The 25,544-nt window shown below is 57.3% G+C and overlaps 1 protein-coding gene across 1 annotated transcript; it reads left to right on the plus strand.

The window, feature by feature from the left end:
* The first annotated feature begins 2,346 nt into the window (after nucleotides 1-2,346).
* Nucleotides 2,347-20,393, plus strand: LOC144728878 (MAM domain-containing glycosylphosphatidylinositol anchor protein 2-like). The gene is made up of 16 exons (XM_078608585.1): nucleotides 2,347-2,618; nucleotides 3,710-3,849; nucleotides 4,819-4,993; nucleotides 5,132-5,322; nucleotides 6,970-7,102; nucleotides 7,892-8,161; nucleotides 9,218-9,547; nucleotides 11,080-11,373; nucleotides 12,902-13,156; nucleotides 14,294-14,439; nucleotides 14,540-14,717; nucleotides 15,954-16,130; nucleotides 17,070-17,228; nucleotides 18,104-18,228; nucleotides 19,173-19,275; nucleotides 19,743-20,393. Exons 1-16 carry the CDS (start codon nucleotides 2,540-2,542, stop codon nucleotides 19,847-19,849), a joined length of 2,862 nt encoding a protein of 953 aa, XP_078464711.1. The 5' UTR covers nucleotides 2,347-2,539; the 3' UTR covers nucleotides 19,850-20,393.
* The last annotated feature ends 5,151 nt before the right edge of the window (nucleotides 20,394-25,544 follow it).

Raw genomic sequence — 25,544 nt, forward strand, 5'->3', positions numbered from 1 at the left:
CATCCACCTCCTATCCACTCACCGACTGACTCACTCACCCATTCACTCACCCACCGACTCGCCCGCAAGCGCACTCACAACAAATTCACCTACCCCCTTATGCACCCACATACGCATCCACATATCCACCCACCTACTTATCCACTCTCCTACACACTCACTCACCTAACCACTCATCAACCCAACCGCTCTCCACTCACCCATCGACTCACCCACTGACTCATTGACCAATGCACTTACACACCCACCGAACTCTTCATCATTTCACTCACCAACACCACTCATCGGCGTACTCGGCAACCCATGCTACACACATTCGCCCGTGCGCGCCTACAATCACGCAGGGACGGGCTTTACATACGCGCAAAAAGAATGCTCATCTTCCTTCGCCGTCAATTGTAGTTAATGAGCTCCAATGGGGACCACGCGAGAGACTCCTGAGCGCCGCATGCGCAAGAGTGAGAGGAAGCGAGAGGGAGATTGGAGAGGAGCGACGGCGCTCACGTAGTCGACTCCACGCGCCATCGAATCTTCGTCAAAAAGCCCCGCGAAGTGCGCACCCTGGCGTCAAGAGAGGCCTCGTTCCTTGAAACGAAAACAAACCTCCTGCCTTCCCTTGCCTCTCTCCTCCCCACCTCTCCCCGCGCCTCTCCCATCTCCCCGCCTCTCCTCCGCCCGATCTGCCTATCCCTGTCTCCCCCTACCTCTATTTTCCTCTCCCCATCTCTCGCTGCGTCGTGACTACGCGCTCCCCCGTGCAATCGTGAGCGAACTGCAGTGTTTCGATCCTCGCGCGTTGCGCGTGTGTGCGTGCGAGCGGCAGTCATCCGCCAGTGCGTATATGGTGCGCGTCATCTCGTCCTGCCATGGCCAATTCCTTCGGTCGAACGCGGTGAGCGCGTCGCGCGCCTCCGCCGACGGAGCGGCGTCTTCTCTTCCTCCTCCTCCGCGGTGTCGAAGCGAGCGGGACCTCTCGGAGGGGCGGGGCCCCCCCTCCACGGGCCAAGCGAGCGGGGGGGGGGGTGACCCCGCGAGACCCCCGTTCCCGCCTCCTCCCCGTTATATATTCCCCCCCCCCCACGGCTGACCGTCGCCCACGCACTGGGTCCGCAGCACCACCGGCGCCTCTGGGCGCAGAACCCCTCCTCGTTCGCTGCGATTGACGCGAGGACTCGACGCAGAAGAGATGGCGACACGAGAGAGCGGGAGATGCCGAGGATGAGGAGGAGCCGAGCGCCGTGATTCGCGACCAGCGCCGGCCATCGCTGCTCCTCCATCCTTCACCCCCTTCTCGCCTCCATCGCACGCTCTGCGAGTCTCCGAGGAGGCTGAGAATACCCGCCTCGGTACGGATGTTGCATTTGTGGACACGGACACAGAACACACGCGCAGACTCGCGGCTACACACAGAGACGCGTGTGCGCGCGTACCCACTGACGCGGATACACACGCAGACACGGGTAGCACACCGATACGCGGACACACACAGATACGCGTGTGCGCGTGTACACACGGACACGGATCGACACGGATACGCGAACACACGCTTCACGTGCGCGCACAGAACGCGTACACGCACCGTCATGGGAATAGGTCAACACGCATGCATAATAAGACGCACACAAACTCACACGCGTACACACGCACGGGTACATACGCAGACATGCTTGCACGTATGCATGCAGACTTGTGCGCACAGTCACCCACACAATGACCCGCACACGCACGCACGCGAACACCCCGCTGCATTCCCATGCCCCTCCACGCACAGCCCTTGTTGACCCAGTTCCACGGAACGGACATCAGCGCGACCTCCTCCTCCTCCTGCTGCACCGGCTACCCCCCCCCTCCGCCCCTTTATTCCTGCCCCGCCTGCCCCCCTTCTGCACTCTCTGCTCCCCCTAGTCAGTCATTGCCCCCGCTCTTCCTCATGCCCTTGCCCTTCATCGCCCGGCTGCTGTGCCGTCGGTGCCCGCTGTGCCCGCGCCACGATCCCATGTACCCACACGTGCTCCTCGAGTCTAATGAAGGCGCTGACCCTACACCAGCAGCGGCTCTCTCGCTTCTCGCAGGAGGAGCAGCGCCTTCAGGCACCGGGGCCCACGGGGGCAGGCGGACGCGGCCGATTATAATTGGGCCCGCGGGACAGGAGCGACCGGAGATCGCTCTCGTTCTGCTGCGGCCGCTCTTGCTGCTGCCGCTGCTGTTCGCGGCTATAATTGGCGCAGGGAGGGGCCAGGTTCCGTCGCGAGTTGCGTCTGGACGGTGGCGATCGCGGCGCCGCTGGGACACGGAGACGTCGCTCGAGGTCCAACGCGCACGGGGGGGGGGGGAGGGCCCGCGGGAGATGAGGTCCTTTGCCCTCGGAGGGCGCTTCGATAACAGCCCCGCTCCCGGGTCGCTGGGCCGCGCGGACTGAGGCTTGGAACCCTACTTCGACGGACCGATCGCGCGCGACTCCCCTGGAGCCCCAGACCGGAGACCCCGGAGAGCAGAAAGCGTGGGACCCTCGAACCCCCCCCCCCCCCCGGGGTGCGTCATGGTTCTCCTGGCGTGGGCGCTCCTCGTGTGGCTGCGGCGCGCCTCCAGCGCCGACGCGTCAGGACCGGGAGTTTACGGTGACTCCCGCACACCACTCACCTCGCTCGCTCCCAGCTCCAGCACCAGCCCCAGCACCAGCGCCGTCATTAACACCCTTAACTTCATCAGGCCTAACACCAGCGCCATCACGAGTAGGATCATCAACACCAGCATCATCTCCGACACCAGCTCCATGAACGGCCCCCTTTACCATCAACGCAAAAAACAGCCCCATCACCAGTCTCATCCTCATAAGGGGCCATCCATTTAGTACGTACGCATGGAGGGGGTAAGGGGGGTTAACTCAAATGCGTACGCACAGGAAACGGGGGGGGGTGAATCCTCGATAATAAATTGTCTACATTGGCCTACAAATTAGTTAGATAGTCCGGCGGTGAACTATCTGTTTGCTTAACCACGTTAATATTATTAATCCTTGATCGTTTCTGCGTAGATTAAATATCGGTCGTTCTATAGGATTCGGGGGGGGGGGGGGGGGTGCGTCAAGCGTACGTGCGCAGGTGGGGGGGGGTAAATAGTCCGCGTGCGTACAGAGAGGGGGTAGGGGTCAAGTTTTGACAGATTTTTACGTACCTACTCAATGGATGACCCCTAAGCAGGCCCATCACCGGCATCATTACCATCGGATCCATCGCCAGCACACGCATCACCAGCCTCATCCCCAGCATCACCTCCATAACCAGTGCCGGAGTAAGCTAGTGCGGGGCCCTAAATAAATAAATAAAACACATAAATATGAAAGCACACATATTTAACTTGCATAGTAAAGTCATTGTATCTTTTCATTTGCTATATAGCCAGATAATACGACAAATCGCTAACCTTAAACACCCAGTCGTTCACAGTAATAGAGCAAGTGCAGAATCACTGAACCGGCATTGATAGCTTGAAAGCATTTAGCGCGGGGCCCTTGAAAGTGCGGGCCCCGTAGCATACGTAGCTCCTTTTGCTCCGGGGATAATCCGGCACCGCCCGTAACTACCCCAACCCCATCACCAGTGCCATCCCCAACACCAACCCCATCACCAGCGCCAATACCATCTGCAGTCGGAGCTCCGCTCTGATGTTAAATACGGCTGTGAACTCCCCTCCCTCCCCTCTTCTCCAGCCCCCCCTGAGGCAAGAATAGTCTCCACGGGGCAGTCGTGCAATGGACAAGATGAGGGTCAGAGCGAGCGCGCGTTCGCCGTGCGCGAGGGGGACACCCTGGAGCTCACCTGCATCGTCAAGGGTCACCCCCACCCACAGGTGTAGCCACTCAGCTTCCTCCACCTGCACCACGCACCACGGCTTACTCCACCTGCACCACGCACCACGGCTCACTCCACCTGCACCACGCACCACGGCTCACCTCCACCTGCACCACGCACCACGGCTCACTCCACCTGCACCACGCACCACGGCTTACTCCACCTGCACCACGCACCACGGCTCACTCCACCTGCACCACGCACCACGGCTCACTCCACCTGCACCACGCACCACGGCTCACCTCCACCTGCACCACGCACCACGGCTCACTCCACCTGCACCACGCACCACGGCTCACCTCCACCTGCACCACGCACCACGGCTTACTCCTCCTGCACCACGCACCACGGCTCACTCCTCCTGCACCACGGCTCCCTCCACCTGCACCACGGCTCCCTCCACCTGCACCACGCACCACGGCTCCCTCCACCTGCACCACGGCTCCCTCCACCTGCACCACGGCTCCCTCCACCTGCACCACGCACCACGGCTCCCTCCACCTGCACCACGGCTCCCTCCACCTGCACCACGGCTCCCTCCACCTGCACCACGGCTCCCTCCACCTGCACCACGCACCACGGCTCCCTCCACCTGCACCACGGCTCCCTCCACCTGCACCACGGCTCCCTCCACCTGCACCACGGCTCCCTCTACCTGCACCACGGCTCCCTCCACCTGCACCACGGCTCCCTCCACCTGCACCACGGCTCCCTCCACCTGCACCACGCACCACGGCTCCCTCCACCTGCACCACGGCTCCCTCCACCTGCACCACGGCTCCCTCCACCTGCACCACGGCTCCCTCCACCTGCACCACGCACCACGGCTCCCTCCACCTGCACCACGGCTTACTCCACCTGCACCACGGCTCCCTCCACCTGCACCACGCACCACGGCTCACTCCACCTGCACCACGCACCACGGCTTACTCTGCCTGCCGTCGGCCTGGCCGCTCGTACGCCCCAGATTCGCTGGACCAAGACGTCGAGCACGAGCTCGGACAAGCTGCAGGAGATGAATCTGTCCAACGAGACGCTGCGCATCAAGAACATCACGCGGCAGCAGGCAGGCTACTACTGCTGCCGCGCCGAGAACGGGATCGGGCAGCCGGCCATATTCTCCTCCCGTGTGGACGTTCACTGTGAGTCAAGGGGTGCACTGTGGGCGAAGGGGTTCACTGTGAGTCAAGGGGTCCATTGTGAATTAAGGGGCCACTTGAAAGTGAAGGGGGTCCATTATGACCGAACATATCCCCCTCCATCCACCCTGGTGTGCCCAGACCTGGACCCGCCCGTGCTCATGGTCCACCAGAACGTGGGCGAGGCGAAGTACTACCAGGAGCGGACCACCTTCTTGCGCTGCTCCGCCAACTCGAGCCCCCCCACGCAGATCACGTGGCTGCGCGCGGGCCACGTGGTCAAGCAGGAGCAGGACGACGGCATCAGCGTCTACAAGCCGCTCTTCGTGAAGGTGCGTCTTAGGGCGGGGGGGCGAGGGGGGGTGAGGGGGGGTGGAAGCGGAGGGGGGGGGTGTTGAGTTTTCATTGCGGTCATTATTTGAGGCCATATCGCTTCTGAAAATCAATTACTAGCTGGGCTTTCTTTACCCGGACGGTTAAAGACAATTTAGTTTTATTCGCGTATATAAAAAAAGATTTTTTTTAAAGTGATTTGTTTGCATTTCTTATACTTTGCACCCCTGTCGTGTTTGTGTATTGTTTGTTGTTGTAACGTTTTGACCCCGTGTCCCTGACTTGACATCTGTGACAAAGAGCTTCATAGCTCATCGGATTCCTCCGGTATGAACAAATATTCTGATTCTGACTTGAGCCATGGCCGGGTCGCACGTGCACGGGCGGCAACTTCTTGCCATGCAACCGCGGCCCTGCCTGGCTGTAAAAAAAACAAAGGTAAAAGCGCAGCCCTGTAAATTGCTCGCTCACCACCACTGCTGGGGGTAGGGCCTCCGCTCGAAGAAGCTGGAGGGAAGCCCCCTCACATCGAGGGTATTTTGTTCGAATCTTCCACGTTGTGCCAGGCACCTTCACAGAGGTGGGCGTACCCGGCACTAAGATATTCCGCACCACACGCAACCTGCCGATCGACCACCTGGAACACATTTACACTGTGGCTGGTGGACAGAAGCGGTGTGTGGGAGGCGGGGGGGGGGGGGTGGGAGGCGGGGGTGGGGGGAGATTTAAGAAACGTGCCCCCATCGTTTCAACTGCCCCGCCGTGGGAGATGGAATCCATTCTAGATTTGAAGCTTTCGTGACTGCAAGGATTCATACTGTATCAAGTGAGGCAAAATTCCAAGAGCTCGTCTCTTTGAATTTTGCCTCACTTGATACAGTAAATCTAGCTGTGACGGTCCCACCTGATGACGGAGACTTGTGTTGCCTCCGAAACGTCGTGATTTATAATTTTATTTCCATTATTATTTCTATTATTTTTATTGTTTATTTTTACCTACGTGACTTTACCGAAAAAACCTAAGAGATGGAATCCAACCGGCGAACCTTCTCGGCTGGAAAGTCCATCGGCGGCGTCGCTGCTGACCGCTAGCCGCACGGTCGGTCGGGGGGCCTCTTCACGCTCCGCGGAGCCGAGAAGTCGCCCCCCCCCTTCCGCCACCCCCTCCCCCCCCCCCGGGAATTCACAGTTGCCGCATCAGCGATTCGCAACAACGACGGCGTGGGTAAGGGATGGCGGGATTTTGGAGGGGGGGTCAATACGAGTAAGGAAACAAGGAGCGGGGTGGAGGGGGGGGGGGCAGCTATTTGATTTCCTCTCCCAAGAGATCGATTTTTACTCCCTCGCTCTGCTGAGCGCGGCTCGCGGCGCGAGAGGCGAGAGACGGTAGAGATGCAGCACCTCGGGAGAAATGGTTCTCCATGGGACAACAGGATTCCAGGCGGTTCCCCGAGACTGCGGATCCGTGGTTAGAATGCCGCGTGGGCCCTCCCCTCTTTTTTGTGCGAGGCCTCTGTTTGGGGGGGGGGGGGGCGTGGGGGGGGGGTGCCGTGAATATCGGGGACGTGGAGGCACACGAGCCACGCGGGGACGTGGGTGGGTGACGCGTGGCATTGACGGCATCGCGCCGGCGTTGCGCGGTGCAGGACGAGCCCATGGTGCTGAAGCTGAAGAACATGCGGGACAAGGACTACACGACATACAGCTGCGTGGCGTCCGTGCGCAACGCGTGCGGCATCGAGAACCTCACGGCGAGTTTCCAGCTCACAAACAAGACCGGTGCGGGGTGCAGCTCACGCGCACGATCACGCACAAAGACAAAGATCCCCCGGATAGCCTTTACGGCCTGCTGGGGCAAGTGCTGTTAGCGAGCTCCTTTGAAGGCCGGCACGGCACACGACGGGGTGGGTGGCCAGAAACCAGAACCGGCCGCCTTTGTCTCGCCAGTTGCGATGTTTACACGCCACACCAGGTACTCATTTGAGGCTGAGTCAACACAACACAGACACACGTATATGCACAGTGCTTGAATTCAGCAGGAACAGCCCAGAACGCTGTTCTAGTAATTAATCATTTTGGCACGGCGCATCCATCTCGCCTGCTTTTGCCGAGATGGGATGTGTTATGGGACGCCACATCAAAATTATAGGGTGTTATTACGCACATGCGTAACCTCAACTCCAGTGGCAGTGGTAGTGCCTTACACCGATTACGCCTGCTCCAAGCGCAGCCGCTATGGCAGCGTTACGGAAAATATCGAGTGAAAAATTAAGCCCCGCGTGTGTCCACACTAACAAAGACAAAGATCCCCCGTATAGCCCTAACAGCCTATTGGGGCAAGTTCTGTAAGCTAAGTAGCACCTTTGAAGACCGGCACGGCACACAACGGGGTGGGAGGCCAGCACCACGCCCGACCGCCTTTGTCTCCCCAGCGGCGATGTTTATACCCCGTGCCAAGTACTCAGTTGAGACTGAGTCACAGGGCCGTATTGCTGTCCATACTAACGCACACACACACTCTCTGCCACCCCCCCCCCCTCTTATTCCACCACCCGCCGGCTCCCCCAGCGCCCCCGCAGAGCCGCATCCGCGACGCGGAGAGTCTGGTGATAAACCCAGGTGACAGGGTCTTCGTGCAGTGCGACGCTGTGGCTGGGTACCCCCACCCCTCCCTCTCGTGGTCACGTCTGGGGGGGCGTCTGCCCCCTAACAGTTGCGTCTCGGGCGGGAATTTCAGCCTGGCGCGGGCGCACCGTGAGGACGCGGGCACGTATTACTGCGAGGCGTTCAACCGCGTGGGCGACCCCTACCGCCGGCCCGTGACCATTGTGGTGCGAAGTGAGTCCCACGCAGAGGTTTGGGGATGGGGGGTGGTTCGTGCACCGTCACGCACCATCACGCACCATCACGCAGTGTCACGCACCATCACACACCATCACGCAGTGTCACGCACCATCACACACCATCACGCACCATCACACACCGTCACGCACCATCACGCAGCATCACGCAGCATCACGCAGCATCACACAGCATCACGCACCGTCACGCACCGTCACGCAGTGTCACGCACCATCACGCACCGTCACGCACCATCACGCACCGTCACGCAGCATCACACACCGTCACGCACCATCACGCACCATCACACACCATCACACACCATCACGCACCGTCACGCACGTCACGCACCGTCACGCACCGTTACGCACCATCACGCACCGTCACGCAGCATCACACACCGTCACGCACCATCACGCACCATCACACACCATCACGCACCATCACACACCATCACACACCATCACGCACCATCACACACCATCACACACCATCACGCAGTGTCACGCACCATCACGCACCATCACGCACCGTCACGCACCGTCACACACCGTCACGCACCATCACGCACCGTCAAGCACCATCACACACCATCACGCACCGTCACGCACCATCACACACCGTCACGCACCATCACACAGTGTCACACACCATCACGCACCGTCACGCACCATCACGCACCGTCACGCACCATCACGCAGCATCACGCAGCATAACATAGCATCACGCACCATCACGCACCATCACGCACCGTCACGCACCATCACGCACCGTCACGCACCATCACGCACCGTCACGCACCGTCACGCGCCATCAGATATCAGAAGGCACCGCATGCCCCATCGCGCCCCAGCATACACTAGCATGCAGTATCACACGCCATCACATACAACCGTGCACAATCACGTGCAAGCATCCATGATAATCACACGTTAGCATGCACCATCACATACCTTTAACACAGGATGTACCACGAGTATGCACCATCACACAGACACACACACCCCGACTGATGGGACCTCCTTGAACACACACACACACTCCTCCACCCAGCTCTGCGCCAGGGCCGCTTTTGGATCACCCCGGACCCGTACGTAGAGGATGGAAACATCACCATCGGCCGCGGGGTGAATATCACGTGCCAGGTGGAGGCCGTGCCTCTGGAGGAGCTCACGTACACGTGGTACAAGAACGGGCGCGTGCAGTCCAGCACGAGCCACATGGTGATCACGCCCACCGACGTGGACATCCACCCGGGCACCTCCAGCCTCGCCATCATCAACCTCAAGTTCACCGACTTTGGCACCTACACGTGCGTGGCGTCGCTCAACAATTACGCCATCCCCAACATCAGCATCGACGTGAACATCTCTAGCAGCACTGGTGCGTGACCTCAGCTCCAGACGGCCGCCACGGTTGCACCTGAACCCTGCTTGGGGAGGCCGCTGTGGGCAAACCCTGGGATGACGGCGTGCAAATCATTGTTTCACTCAACATCTTTATTTATGCTGGAGGAATCCGATGAGCTACAAATGTCTTTTTTCACAGATGTCCAATAAGAAGCAGGTCAGAATGTTACAACAAAACATTCAAAAACGATAGGAGTGTAAAGTAGAGGAAAGGTAATAGAATAGGTTTTACCTTTTTTTCTGGTAACAAAACAGGTGTTAATATGTTAAAACCCCCTTGCAAAAGGTTTAAGTTTGGTGTTTTAACATCTTAACATCTGTTTTGTTGCCAGAAAAAAGGGGAAAACCTATTTTTATATGTTGACACTGGCAAAGGAGGTCCCATGATAGAGGAAAGATAATAAGTAATTTAAAATATATACAAATACAATTTAACATTTTTTTTTATCTTACCAGGTAAAGCCCACTGAGCTATTAGCTTGCTTCAGAAGCGACCTGGACACAAATGATAGCGCAACGAAATGAGTTATGGCGTGGAAATTTTTAATCTGTTCTCTCGTTGCGATCACGGGGAGGATGGAAACAGGACGGACCGGCTACTACTTGCATAATACGTCTCTCTACTGAGATAACACACAAACGCACCCACACACAGCAGCATCTGCAGCAATTATCGCTTCCTACTGGCAGGCTAATGCCCCAGGTCACTCTTGCAAATGAAACTCTCATCCTGCTCTCTTGAGTTCTCACCTGGGGAAACAAAATTATGCTTAAAGATGTCCGATTTACGGCGCATGCAGAGTTCGTGCGGCGAGTCGCTGACACGAGCCAGAGAAGAGTGTCGTCGCTCAAATGTTATTGCGCACAGACATTGTTTCAGCTGTTTCGTGGACACCGCAGCGCTGTATAGATACATCCACAGGAAGCCGTATTCCACATACGAGGAGCGGAGAGGATCATGGGTGCTCCCCAGCCCACCCCTAACCTGCAGCACGAAAGAAAAATAAGCAACGTTTGTTTAAGCAGCAAACCCGGGACTTGATTCAAATGAAATGTTTTGCTTGCAGCTCAAGATTGAAACGCAATGCTGTAGCGCTACGATTCCTGCAGACGATAAATTGCCCTTTTACTATGAAGAAGGGCCATTCGCTCTAAACGCCCCCCATTATTGTGATTATATTCCTCTCAGGGCAGAGTTATTGACAAATGTGTTGAGTTTGTTATTTGTGCTTTTACGCAACTGCCAATGCAACATCGCGAATACATTGTTAAATAATGATAGATCGTTTGCCATCGGCCATGAGTGCGGGTGAAACATGAGCGCGGGTGAGGGCAGGAATTGAAAATACAAAAGTAGGGTCCCCAAATCGACAACAGCTCCGGGCCCCCACCACTCAAACTTCATCGGGGCCCACCACGTGTCCTGCCGAGTGTGCCGTTGTCCCGTGGTGTGCGTGACCCCTGTCCCTCCCACCCCCCCCCCCCTGTTGCGGGGCGCGTACCCAGTGGCCCCCACGGTGACGGTGCCCAAGGGCCGCTCCGTGGTCACGGTGCGAGAGGGCAGCGTGGCGGAGCTGCAGTGCGTGGTGAGTGGCAAGCCCAAGCCCGTGCTGCTGTGGTCCCGCGCCGACCGCGACGCTCCGATGCCGGACGGGGCACCGCACACCGAGAGCCACGACGGGACCCTGCGCTTCGCCAACGCCACGCGCAACATGACCGGCACCTACCGCTGTCAGACGGGCCGCTACAATGGCTTCAACGTCACCCCCCGCGAGGCCAACGTGCAGCTCATCGTGCAGTGTGAGCGTCGGCGCTCGGGTCACGCGGCGGCACGGTGCCTGGGGTGGCTCAAAGAGCCCAGGGTGCATGGCTCAGAGGCCACGCAGAGTGACCTGGGAGCAGCGTGGCTCAGAAAAACCCAGGGTGGTCAAGGAGAAGGGTGGATCAGAAAACGCAGGTTGGCTCGAAGACCTCGGGTGGCTTAGAGTCCCAGAGTGGCTGGGAGCAGGTTGGCTCAGATATCCCGAGTGGCATAGGATCAGGATCGCTCAAAAACTCAAAGTGGCCTAGGACTGGGGTGGCTCAGAGACTCAGGGTGGTCCGTGTGACCACTTGAGCAACGAGTTACGACCTCCGGCGACCTGCGGAGTTTAAGCGGCAGTCGGAGTGGAACGACGAATCGATCCATCAACACTCCTGCTGCAGGCTCAACCTCCGCCACTTAAATCCCTCTGAAGTCGACACCACGCTACCACAGAAGGACGTTGTGCATGGGGATGTGAGAGCCAGAACCGATAATACATGGCAGCCAAAAGAACATGGCCCTCAATCATCTTTCTGTTCAGCATTTAACACCACCAACCTGAGATTATGATTCCCCCCCTGCCCCCCCCCCCCAATTCAAACTTGTAACACGGGGTCACACCGCAGGGTCGAGCTCACGGCGTATCGCAGCAGGACTGCACGTGGTACGAGTCGGCGTTGGTTTACGTGTGTGTACACGTTACATCAATGCGATTATCTCACCCCTCCAGCCACTGGAGATGCTACCATTAGCGCGAACGTTTGAAATGTCATCCTATTCCTTATTCTTCTTCTTTCGTATGGCATTGTGAAAAGCAACAGTTTTCTTCAATTTTTTCTCAACGATCGTCATAAATGAATGTAAAGGTTCCTCATCCAGTCCAATGAGGTGGTTGACGCAGTGTGGATTCCAGCGACACCGCCAGGATGTGCATGGAAGGAGCATTCGTCGGCGATGTGCCTGATGGTTCGGACTTCTCCACAGTCGCAGTTGGGCGATTCTTTGATCTTCCATTTATGGAACGTGTACGCGCATCTGCCGTGTTGCGTTCGTCAATAGTCGCCATCAATTGAAAATTGCTTAGGGTGTGGGGGGAAGGGGTGGGGGAGCGGTCTCAGTTTGTTGTCACGCAGGCGCCGTGTACCCTCGCCATAATCTTAGGTTTTTTCGGTTAAGTCACGTAGGTAAAAAATCTAAATTAATAAAAAATAAAAATAAAATAAAAATCACGACGTTTCGGAGGCAACACAAGCTTCCGTCTTCAGGTGGAAGCTTGTGTTGCCTCCGAAACGTCGTGATTTTTATTTTATTTTTTATTTTACTTTTATTAATTTTGATTTTTTTTTACCTACGTGACTTTACCGAAAAAACCTAAGAATATGAATACTTGCAGTCACGAAAGCTTCAAATCTAGAATACCCTCGCCATCTCTACCTCCTCCGCCCACTCCACCCACCTCCCCTCCGCACTCCACGGTACCCCCTCCTCCACCCCGGTGTTCCCCCCTCCGCTCCCCCCTCCCAGACCCCCCGCAGGTAGAGCCCATGGCGAGCGAGATCCGTCAGGCGCTGGGCCGGCGCGTGTCGATGCGCTGCGCGGTGCTGCGCGCGTTGCCCGCGCGGCCTCTCGAGTATGAATGGCGACGCGGGGGCCCCGTGCTGCGCTCGGGCCTCGTCGAGTCCCTGGACATCGCGAGCCTCTCGGCCGGAGACTACGGCTCCTACACGTGCACCGTGACCAACGAGGCCGGGTCCTCGAGGTGCCTCTTCAACGTCACCGGTGCGCACGGGAACGCGCGCGCGTGCGGAGCGAGCCGAGTTCGATTGCCACTGACGGCCAACACCGGTGACCATTATCTCAACCGGTCTTGGGCCTCTCCTAGGTCGGCTCAGCCTCAATTGAGTACCCGGTGCGATGTGTAAAAACATTGCCACTAGGGAGACAAAGGCGGTCGAGCGTGGTGGTGGCTACCTACACCCTCGTGTGGCGTGCCGGCCCTCATAGGTGGTCACGAACATAACTTGTCCCAATGGTCTGTTCAGGCTATACGGCGGATCTCTGTATTTGTGCACATGATGGGCACGCCTGCCCGGTGTGTATGGATCTGGTGTGAATTTCAAGTTGTGTGGCTCATGAGGCGAGCGGGAAGGTGCATGCCCATTTTTGAATGGGTAAGGTAGCTTGCAGACAGGTTAGACATCTCGATTTAAAGCTTTCGTGACTGCAGGGATTCATCTTCTTGGTTCTTTCGGTAAAGTCACGTAGAAGGGAAGTAATAAAATAATAAAAATGCTTATATATATAAGCTCCTAGCTTGGTAGTGTCTCATTCACCTGAAGACGGCTGCTTGCGTTGTAGCCGAAACGTCGTGAGAATTATTTTATTTTATTATGTTTTATTTTTATTATTGTATTACTTCCCTTCTACGTGACTTTACCGAAAGAACCAAGAAGAGGTTAGACATCTTCTACGGTTCTTTCGGTAAAGTCACGCAGATAAAATAATAACAATGAAATAATAAAACTAAAGTGAATAAAAAGAATAAAATATCACGACGTTTCGATCGCAACACAAGCGGTCGTCCCTGTTCCTGATGACGACCGCTCGTGTTGTGCTCGAAACTTCGTGATATTTTATTATTTTGTATCCACCTTATTTTTATTATTGTATCGTTATTATTTTTCCATCTACGTGACTTCACCGAAAGAACCATAGAATATGAATTCCTGCAGTCACGAAAGTTAAAAGTCAGGCTGAGACATCGTGACAAGGCGCGTGTCGCCAGGCGCGTCCGCGCCCTAATCCCGAGTCCCCGAACCCGCCTCAGTTTCAGCTTTCATTCATTAGGTATTATAGCCCTGTGAGCCATTCGGCTCTTCAATCACCACCTCCACCGCACCCCCCCCCACCCCCCAGGCCGTGCCTACGCACCAGAGTTCTACTACAACCGGTCGCACCCGATCCGCACGGTGGGCGACATGTACGCCTATCAGCTCGAGTGGACCCAGGCGCTGCCGGAGGCTGTGGACCGCGTCAAGACCTACAAGCTCGAGTACCGGCGGGTGAGACCCCCAGCCATCGGCGTGGGCAGCACGGGCGACGCTCCTCGCCGACCACCTCATCCGCCAACTCACCTGTCCGTCCGCCCCCTCGTGCCCGCAGGTGGGCACGTTGTTGTGGCGCAGGGTGACCCTGCAGGCGCTGCCCCTGGGGCGCGGGCAGCTGCACGAGCACGTCCTTCCCGACCTGCAGCGGCCACACTCCTACCAAGTGCGGCTCACGCCCGTCTCGCAGTTCGGAGAGGGAGACACGGCCGCCTTCCTCGTCCACTACAAAGAGGGTAAAGCGTCGCCCGCCGCAAGCGAGAGCCTCGTCGCCGCGCGAGGGTGACCGCATCGCCGGCGCGGGCAAACTCATCGTGACCAGGGATGTGCGGTCAGGGGAGGCAGCTATCACATCTGCCTCACTGAGGGGGAGGTGTCTAACAGTGAGGGCACGCCCCCTCCGTAAGGACACGCCCCCTCAGTGAGGACACGCCCCCTCAGTGAGGACACGCCCCCCTCAGTGAGGACACGCCCCCCTCAGTGAGGACACGCCCCCCTCAGTGTGCGTCTCTGACACGCGCCAGTGCCTCCCCAGACATTGACCTCACCGCACATCACTGGTCGTGGCAAAGAGGGCAACCTCGCCGATACGGGGGGTAACGTCGCTACAAGGATGACCTCACCGCTACAAGGGTAACCTCACTACTTGAAGGGTGACCTCACTACAAGGTTAACCTCACCACTGCAAGGGTGATTTCATCTTCACGAGGATAAACTTCGCAAATATATTTTTCTCCCATTACAGGTCCCATCGCTCACCCATCAATCACTGTGCTCAAGTATCACCAACCGCTCATCCGACTCACTCATTCCTCACCCTGTACACAAGTCTCACCCATCCATTTATCTTTCGACAACGCCAATTTACCCTACCCAGCCAACACGCTCCATGCCATCCTGCCCGCTCACCCCCCCCCCCCTCTCGAGCCTCTGACCCCCACGCCACCTCGCCCCCTCTGCACCGCTCCCTCCTTGATCCTCTCTGCCTCACCCCGTCTCTCCCTCGTCCCACTACCTCTCCCCCTCTGTCTTATCCCCCCCCCCTCGTTCTCTTGTATGTATGTGTGTATGTATGTTGAACTTCTTTCGCACCGTACGTTGCCAACCGTGTTAATCGGGGGTGCGGGTGAAGAACAACAAACTAGGCACTCTCCTACCCCCCAACTCCCCCTCGAACTTACCTCCTAATTATTTTCCTCCCACCCATCTATTAGTCCTTCCCCCCCTCTCTCTTACCCTACTCTCTCTCTTACCCTCTCACGTTGTCTCTCCCCCCCCCCCCTTGTCCCCTCTCTCTCCTTCCACTTCTTCCCATCTCTGTCTCTCTCTCTCTCTTACCATCTCTCCCCCTCTCTCTTACTCTCTCACATTCTCCCCATGTCCCCTCCCTCTCTCTTATCCCCATCGCCCCCCGCCCCCAACGCCTTCCCCTGACGACCTAGACCCACCCCCCTTTCCCTCGTACCCCCTAGATCCCAACGGCTCGGGAACACTCACCCCTGCCTCCGCGTGTCAATTTGAGGAGAATCTCTGCGGCTTCGCGGCGGACCCGACGGGGACGTTCAACTGGACGAGGCGAAGCCCCCTGACCAGGCCCGGGAGGCCGCCCAACACGGGGCCCACCCTGGACCGCCACAACACCTCGACAGGTCAGGCCATGGCAGACAACGACGCAGAGCGCCCTCCGGCACCGCAGAAGCCACGCGCACCGTGCCACACCACGCACATCATCAGCAGACCAAGCACTCATATTCTTGGGTCTTTCGGTAAAGTCACGTGGATAGGTTCAAAGAAAATAACAAAAAATAACAAAAAAAACTACAAAAACGACGACGTTTTGATCGTATCACAAGCGGTCGTCTTCAGGAAAACGACCACTTGTGTTGCAATTGAAACGTATTATTTTTTTTTATTTTCTTTGAACCTATCTACGTGACTTTACCGAAAGACCCAAGAATATTAATTTCTGCATTCACTAAAGCTTTAAGGCAAGATTCAGACGAAGTTTATTTGCCTACACGCACACCACCCCCACCACACCCAGTGGCGGAGCCAGGATTTTCAGGTCGGGGGGCAACCCCTCCAGCAATGAAAAATGATAGAGGAGTTGTTAGTAAGTAAGGGCTTGTCCCTTCCTTTTTATTTGACGCGTGTGTGATCGGCATCGCGCTCGCTGAAGGTATGATGCCGTCAGGGAAGTCGTGTACTGTATACGCAACTGCGCAAATTATGTGAGTCACTTATAAATGCCGATTTATTACTAATAAACCCCAATGATCCGATCGAAATTAGGGATTTCGATCGGATCATTGGGGGGGCACGTGCCACCCCCCCCCCCCCCCACTGGCTCCGTCACTGACCACACCGAGTCTGCCAGAGTTTAAATTATTGTTTTCCGAGGGCCTCAAAACCTGCAACACTCCCCCCACCCCCTCCTCCTCCCCACACCCTGGGGAAATCGTTTCCAGAACTCAGTTCGGGACACTTGAAATAAAGGCCTGACTTGGGGTGACTTAGATTGTGACTCAGGGCGGGTGACTTTGGGCGACTCGCCGTGACCCCGGGGCGACTGGGCACCTCGCCCGCAGGTCACTACATGCTCCTGGAGGCGTCGAATCCGCGCCGTGCCGGGGACCGGGCGCGTCTCCTGAGCCCCTGGTACAGCCCCCCGTGGCGCACCCACTACGCGAAGGTGAACAAGGACATCTGCCTCATCTTCTACTACCACGTGTACGGCAAGCACGTGGGTACGTACGGCGAGCGCTCGGGTACACATGCGCGCACGCACGTGTTCATTGAGCCTAGACGCACACACACACACATGCCTGGCCCCCCCTACCCCTGTGACTGCGCTCAGCACACCTAACCCACCGGCCACACTCGCCTGTCACGCTCATCCCTCACGCTCACCGCTGGCAGCTGGCAGCTGGCCATCGTGAGCCAGATCGAGGGCTGCGGGACACGATGCGGCGTGGGAGTCCACGGCACGACCTCCACCCCGCAGCCCCCGAAGCACTCCTCCCCACGATGTTACGTGCGCGGTGGCTCCGTCACTCGCCCCCATTTCGATGCAAATGAGGCAATTGCCGCGGCTGACCGCGCGCGCACGCGGCTTCCTTCCTACGCAAGCTGCGGCGAATGGGTTAGGGCCGCGGTGTTCAAGAAGGTCAAGGTCACGTTCAGTGCCGGATTAAGCTAGTGCGGGGCCTGTAGCATATGTTATAAAGGGCCTTAAATAAAAAAAAAAACACATTCATATTAAAACACCAATTTTTTACTTGCAAATTAAAGTAATTGTATTTTTTCATTTGCTATACAGCCAAATAATACGACAAATCGCTAACCTTAAACACCCAGTCGTTCGTAAAAGTTGAAGGCAGTATAGTACTCTAGTAATAGAGCAAGTGCAGAATTACTGAACCGAAATTGATAGCTGAAAGCATTTAGCGCGGGGCCCTTGAAAGTGCGGGGCCCGTAGCTACATATGTAGCACAAGTAGCTACATATTTAGCTACTTGTGCTACACTGGGGGTGTAGGGGGACGCGACTTTTCCTCGCATCTCTCTTGCTCCCGCCCCACGAGGACGACGAACGCGACGCGGCCATTTGTTGTTGCGTGCAGGCGCCCTCAATGTGTACGTCAGAGCGGAGGGAGTCCCCGACAGCCGGGTGTGGGGTCGCAGCGGCAACCAGGGGAACGCGTGGCACCACGCCGCCGTGGGCATCGTGCCCCTGAAACGCTTCCAGGTGAGATACTCACTGGCCAAAGGTGAGAGACTCGACAAGGGGAGTTGGGAGCGCCTCACGTGGTGAGGCACGGAGACCTGTGATGAACGACACTCGGGTGGGGCGTGTGGGTTGTTACGTGCTCATCGACACATTCTGTGCACCCCCCCCCATAGACACACACCGCAGCGGGTACACGTACTCATTTAATGCTGAGTCGACCTAGGGGAGGCCCAGAACCGGTTCAGATATTCGTCACAGATGTTGACTGAGCGGGAATTGAACTCGGGTCGCCGGATTCGTAGCGCAGCGTGCTAACCACTGCGCCACCGCTCCTCACCTAGGATTAGACAAAGACCATGACACACCTGTAGACACCAAACCCACACAACAACAACCGCCACTCGCCACTAAATGTCAGTGACGTCACCACGGCGTTTGTGCCAGGCTAGGTGCACTTTGAGGCCACGGGAAGTGTCGAAGGCACGCGCACACTCACTCACACACACTCATAGGCAGACACAAATATGTTTATAAATAAACACTCAGACACACAGATGCACGCATGGGTATACAAGGTGCTTCAAAAAATGTTAACACTTATATTAGACTATCGTTTTTAATGTTAAAGGATAATACACTGTAACATGGTATCAGATGTGATGTTAATAGATTCAAAATGTCAAAATGTCTCCACTTGTTTGCCATCATTGTCAACACGTGCCTGGAATCTTCTCCAGGCGGTCTACAGAGCCCGGAGGCGGCACATTTCTCAGAAGTGTTAAAATGTTTTTGAAGCACCCTGTACATCCACACGCGCGCAGACGCGAACACAAACGCAGTCGGCTGGCGACTGCGCCTCCCCAAGGTCACCACCTGAGATGATGAGAGTTTAAATTCTTAGCACCCTTCCCTTGCCTTGCACCATACCACCCCCCACCTCGTCCCTCCCCCCCGCTCGGTAGCTGGTGTTCGAGGGGGTGCGCGGGAACGGGGAGGAGGGGGACATGGCCTTGGATGACATCTCCGTGATGCAGGGGCGATGTGAGCGCTACGTCAACCTCAAGCGTGAGTGCCGCCCTGCGAGCCTCCTCCCCGAGTGTTACTCTGTGAGAATCCCTGAACGTGAGACTCCCTCTGTGTGTGAGTCTCCCTGAGTGAGAATCCCTCTGAGTGTGAGACTCTCTCTGAGTGTGAGTCTTTCTGAGTGTGAAAATCCCTGAGTGTGAGAATCCCTGAACGTGAGACTCCCTCTGAGTGTGAGTCTCTCTGAGTGTGAGAATCCCTGAACGTGAGACTCCCTGATTGTGAGACTCCCTCTGAGTGTGAGTCTCTCTGAGTGTGAGTCTCTCTGAGTGCGAGAATCCCTGAACGTGAGAATCCCTCTGAGTGTGAGTCTTTCTGAGTGTGAGAATCCCTGAGTGTGAGCCTCTCTGAGTGTGACACTCCCTGGGTGTGAGACTCCCTGAGACACCTTAACCACCCCCCCATCATCCCCATCTCTGCTCCCCCCCCCTCCTCCCGTCCCCTCTTAGCCTCGGTAGGAGTCGCCAGTCCCCTGGGCCGAGCGGGGAGGCCCCGCCGTGCACACGCGTGGCTCGTGGTCGCGGGGTCGCTCGGCATCTTCCTGCTCGGCAGATGATGACGAGGAGCAGCCCCGTCCGTGCACACGCACGCGCGCGCACACCTGTACACGCGTGTCCACACACACACACACCTACACACGTCGGTTAACAGAGTCCGGGGACAAGCGGCTGTAAGCGAGTAGCACCTACGGAGGCCGCCATGGCACACGAGGTGGTGGATGGCCAACGCCACGCCCTCGTCGCGATGTTTACACATCGCAACAGGTACTCATTTGAGGCTGAGTCGACCTAGGAGAGGCCCAGAAGCGGTTCAGATAATCGTCACTGGTGCTGACCGTGAGCGAGAATCGAACTCGGGTCACAGGGTTCGTAGTGTAGCGCGCTAACCATACACAAACACCTGTGCACACACCCCCATACACACGTGTGGCACCCACACATCTTCGGCACACCTGTGCCTACAGCCACATTGCATACACACCTGTTGACACACGCACACACGCACACCCTCCTCGCTCGGGGACCACAGCCCGGGCTCCTCCACACTCACGCCTCCCACCCCCGAGGATGAGCTCTCAACCGGAGCCCCAGGAGGGTGGACACCAGGTGGTGGTGGTGGTGGGGGAGTAGGTGGGGGGGGGGGAGCAGGTGGGGGGGGGGGTATCCCCGCATTCCCGGCTCCTCAAGACGTCACGCGTTGTCCCCTGCCGTGCGGGAGGCGCCTGCTGGATGAGGAGGAGGACGAGGGGACTCCACCAGCTGGGAGCACGGAGAGGCTCCACGTGGACAGTGGGGCGAGTGGGGTTGGGGGGGGGGCTCCACTGCGCCCGCAACACGGGGCCTGGTGCCACTCACAGTGGGAACTGCAAAGCGCGCACCGAGTCGCGGTGGCGGTGGTGAAAAAACGGGAGGGGGGTGATGGTGGGGGGGTCGAGAGGGAACACGCGGGACCCCCTGCGGAGTCGTCGCCTGTATTAATCTCGCGGTTATGAGCATTGAGTGTAATCCCTGTTATGAGACAATGCATCCATGTTATGAAAGTGCAGTATTAAGCCATACCTATGATTATTATTATTCACACTACGAGTGTTATTGTCATGATGATGACGGTTATTGTTATTGTTGGTCCTTCTGGGCATCACTAGGCCGGGCAAGCTGTGGCCCGGGTCCCCCCTGAGCTTCCCAAAGGGTCCGTGGGGACCCCGAGAATTCGGGGTCCTGGCGCATAGCCCCCCCCCCCATCCCCCCCCCCCCCCCGCATGTCTCGGCCCATTCATCCAGGGGGACGAGGCGAGAACGTCATTGGCAGCGGAGACCACCATGGCAGTGCCGACACTCACCTGGCCTTGGGACTAGAGCAGTGTTCTTCACGAATTTTCAGAGGAGGAGGCACTTTCGCCGATAAGACATCATCAGTGTGTGAGGACCGCCACATATTTGAAAGCATTGGGGGTTTGACAGCAGCGCGATGATGATTGGGGGGGGGGGGTTCACATTTGCGTTGTGTCGGGGGCCGCACGCGAGGGGCCGCACTAAGGGCGCCAAGGGGCATCCAGTGACCCGCGGGCCTTGCAACGTAGAACACTGGACTAGAGCAATGTGGCCTGGCACCCTGGCTAGCGGACATGGGACTTGCGGTCTAGGACGTGGAGCCTGGGAGCTGTCCTCTGGAAACTAGGAACCGGTCACTTGGACCTAGAATCCAGGAGCTTGGGACTGCGACCTCGACCACGTGACCCGGCCTGGGCGCGCCTTAGCTCGCGAACCAAGCGCCTTGACCCGCGGTCCCACGAGGCTCTGGGGGTGGCACAGGCTAGGGGCGCGGTACCGTAATGGGCATGGCCGTTACGGCCCGAGTGGAACCAGTGGAACCAGGAACCAATGGAACCCAGTGGAACCAGGATCCAGTAGAACCAGGAGCCAGTGGGACCTAGTGGAACCACGAGGCTCTGGGGGTGGCACAGGCTAGGGGCGCGGCGCCGTAATGGGCACGGCCGTTACAGCCCGAGTGGAACCAGTGGAACCAGGAACCAATGGAACCCAGTGGATCCAGTATCCAGTGGAACCAGGAGCCAGTGGGACCTGGTGGAACCAGGAATCAGTGGAACCAGGAACCAGTTAACCCAGTGGAACCAGTTAACCCAGTGTATCCAGTGGAACCAGGAGCCAGTGGGATCTAGTGGAACCAGGAACCAGTGGAACCAGTTAACCAAGTGGAACCAGTTAACCTAGTGGAACCTAGTGGAACCAGTGGAACTAGGGGTGCGACCCGTGTCTCGCCTCTTCATCCTGGAGCGACCGCGCGATCCTGAGCCTCGTCGTCTGTAATATTAACTGCGATGGGGGGGGGAGGGACCCCCACCGTACGAGTTGGCGGAGTACAGGGGCCTCACAACACTCCTTCCCTCTCATCTTCCCCTCTCATCTCTCCCCTCTGCCTGTCTCTTCTCTGGAATCTCTGCCCTCCCCCTTTCTCATCTCTCCCCTTGCATCTCTCCTCTCACGTATCTTTCCTCTCATCTCTGTCTCACCTCTTTCTCTCGCTCTCTGGATTGCTACAACACTTTTCACAAGGCTGCCTACACTACACCATCACAACCCAGCTCACCACAAGCGAATCTACACCAACAACTTACCCACTAAATCAACACCGGACTCGCTACACCACACACCACACCCTCTACTACCACACCCACAAATACACCACAACCCACCCACCGCATCGCTAACAACCAAAACTACACCATCAGACCCGACTCACCACACATCACACCCCAACCTAGACCAGCACACCGTACTCACCACACCACAACCTCACTGACCACGCAATCCCGAACCCACCCCTGCCCAGACACCGCCACCACCCACCCCTCACCCCCTCCCGGCGTCGCGCCCGATAAGAAGCACAATCCGTCCCGACCCACGCCGCGAGTGGCGGCGGAGGAGATGTACAGATTTTACACCAAATCCACAATAAACACCCCGTGTTTACTCTCCCGCGTTCACTCTCCCGCCGCACTTTTCAGGAATGCATCTACTACGTTAAAGGAGGACTTGCTGTAAGCAACAATATAACTCAGCAAAAAAAAAACGCCCGCTTCACATATATGTCCCGCAACATACAAACGTATTTGTTTTACACATCCCATTCGACCACGTGGCAACCTGGGAGTGCATCACTGCAGCAGCATTGGTTCAGTACAAGCACAAAGCCTGGACCGGTTTCGACAATCATTGTCTCATCAGCAGTCACATGCTTTGCTTGAAGCAATTTCTGGTGAACTGCCAGACATAATCGGCAAGGACCCTCTCTCGACCACACGGGTCCTATAGTAACCACAGCCGTGTTTAGCCGAGCTCGTGTTGACCACGCCTCGTGCACTACACCCCCGCGACTGCTCCCATCCATGCGCCCTAATTGCCAATTGCGGGTGGCTACGTCCATTATTAATGATCCATTAAAGGAGCCGAGTGGGTCGTCGCGATCTCCAGTGGGGGCTGAGTCTCCCTGCGGTCAGCGCTTCCATCACCAGACGCCCCCCACCTCCCGTGGAGTGGGATGACAATTACCCCCTCCCCTACCGCCCGCCCGACATCCACCGCCCCTCTCTCCACCACATCCGCAGTGCTCAACCGGGACGAGGCGACCACCCCGGGGTGGTCTGTGGTGCGGAGGAAGAGACAAAGGCAAATCCGTCCCATGTAGCCCACACCGACTGCTGGGGCAAGTGCTGTTCGCAAGCAACACCTACGAAGGCGGGCTTGGTGAATGAGGGGGGTAGTGCGGCCAACGCCACGCCCGACCGAACTTCGTCTCCCGAGCACTTATCTTAACCACGTCGCTCCAGGTACTCATTTTAGGCTGAGGCTACCCAAACGGAGGACTAGGACTATCTCATGGTTTCGGACAATCGTCACCGATGATAGCCGTGAACGGGAGTCGAACTAGGGACGTCGGGTTCGCTGCGCAGTACACTAACAACCAACACGCTACCGTGGCGAGAGACGCGCGAAACATTCGTCTAGACACGGACACGCGCACGGATACACACAACACACACGGGCAGACCCGCGAGTAGCCAAAACATAGGGGCACGGGGACACGCGTACACACGCAGTCCACCAACACCTGGGGGGGCAAACTGGGTCCCGGGTTCTGCTGCAATCAGCGCACACGCGTGACAGCTCCCACCGAACCTCTACTCCCACTGACCTCCCCTCCCCTACCCACGCCCACGACTCACGGAACACAGAACACGATTAAAAACACGTTTTGGCTCACACCATGCTCGGGATGAGATGGGATGAGACAAAATGAGATGGGATGGGTGGGTAGGACAGGGTGAGATGGATGGACGGAACGGGTGGAAAGGATGGGTGGTGCTAGATGAGGCCGGATGAGACGGGTGGATGGGGTGATGGGGACGAGGCGAGCAGCTATCCCTCACGCCTGGCGGTAATGGTCATAGGGGCGCTTCCTCTATTTTCGTGGTTGCGATTTACGGCCTCCAACCAGGTCCACGGGGAGAGGACGGAGTAGAGCGAGCGGGGAGCGAGGGGAGGGGGACGGCTGGAGGTGGGAGGGGAGAGGCGGTGGTCCACACTCCATGACTGTTAGCGCAGACGATGCGACATAGCTCTTGCGACACGGCCGCGACTAAAGCCAGCAAAGTAGACACCGCGACACTGCCACCGATGTAGACAATGACACAGCAACAAGGCTGAATGGTGGTGACGTCATCGAGGCGATGTGCCATGCTAAGTGCACTTTGTTGGCAGGTCACAGGGCAGGCCCGGGTGTTGACGTATCCACTGTGACACACACACACACTTGCATAGACAGAATGACACAAACACAAACAGACACCGTATAACCTTTTTAACAGACTGTCGGGGCAATTGCTTTTAGCGTAGATGTATGAAGACCGGCACGGCACACGAGAGGGTGGGTGGCTTAAACCTCGCCCGTAGCCGCCTTTGTGTCCCCAGTGCTGATGTTTAAACGCCGCACCAGGTACTCATTTAAGTCGACCGAGGGGCAGACCCAGGACCTGTTCGATATTCGCCACTGAAATTTCATCGCGAGTGGGAATCGAACTCGCGTCGCCGGGTTCGTAGCGCAGTGCGACAATCAGTCGCCACTACCGCCCGCCACACACAGTGACACGGACACGGTCGCTGTTATTTTTGGGTGCTCGCTTAGACGCTGCAAAATCCTCGTTATCGCGCGGTAGTAAATCTGAGCTGCATGGGGGGTGGGGGGCGTGGGGGGCGGCAGAGACGAATTCAGCTCCGTTTGTGATGACGAAGCTCTTCCTCCCCTCAACTCTGACTCCCCTACCCCCAACGCCTCCGCCCCTCCGCTCACAATCAACACTCGCTTCCCCCCCCCACTCCGAGCTCAATACCTCCCCACTTTCACCCACACCCTCCTCCCAAACCCAACTTCTCTTCCCCTTCACCCCAATCCCCTTGGCTCCTGTAGCCACTTATCACGACCACCCACCGCTCAATTCCTCCCACCTACCGATCCCTTCCACGACTCATTCACATCTACCTCACTCACCCACTGCTCAATTCCTTCCACCTATCAATCAATCACGTGGTTCACTCTCATTCGCCTCACTCACCCGGCACTCAATCCCTCACTCGCCGCTCATTCGCATCCATCGTTTAATTCCTCCCATAGATCACTGCCATCCACCACCGCTCCTATCCAGTCTGCTGCTCACTCTTTGCTCCAATCTTGAT

This window comes from Lampetra planeri, chromosome 30 (genome assembly GCF_965212315.1).
Source record: "Lampetra planeri chromosome 30, kcLamPlan1.2.h2, whole genome shotgun sequence".
NCBI lineage: Eukaryota > Metazoa > Chordata > Hyperoartia > Petromyzontiformes > Petromyzontidae > Lampetra > Lampetra planeri.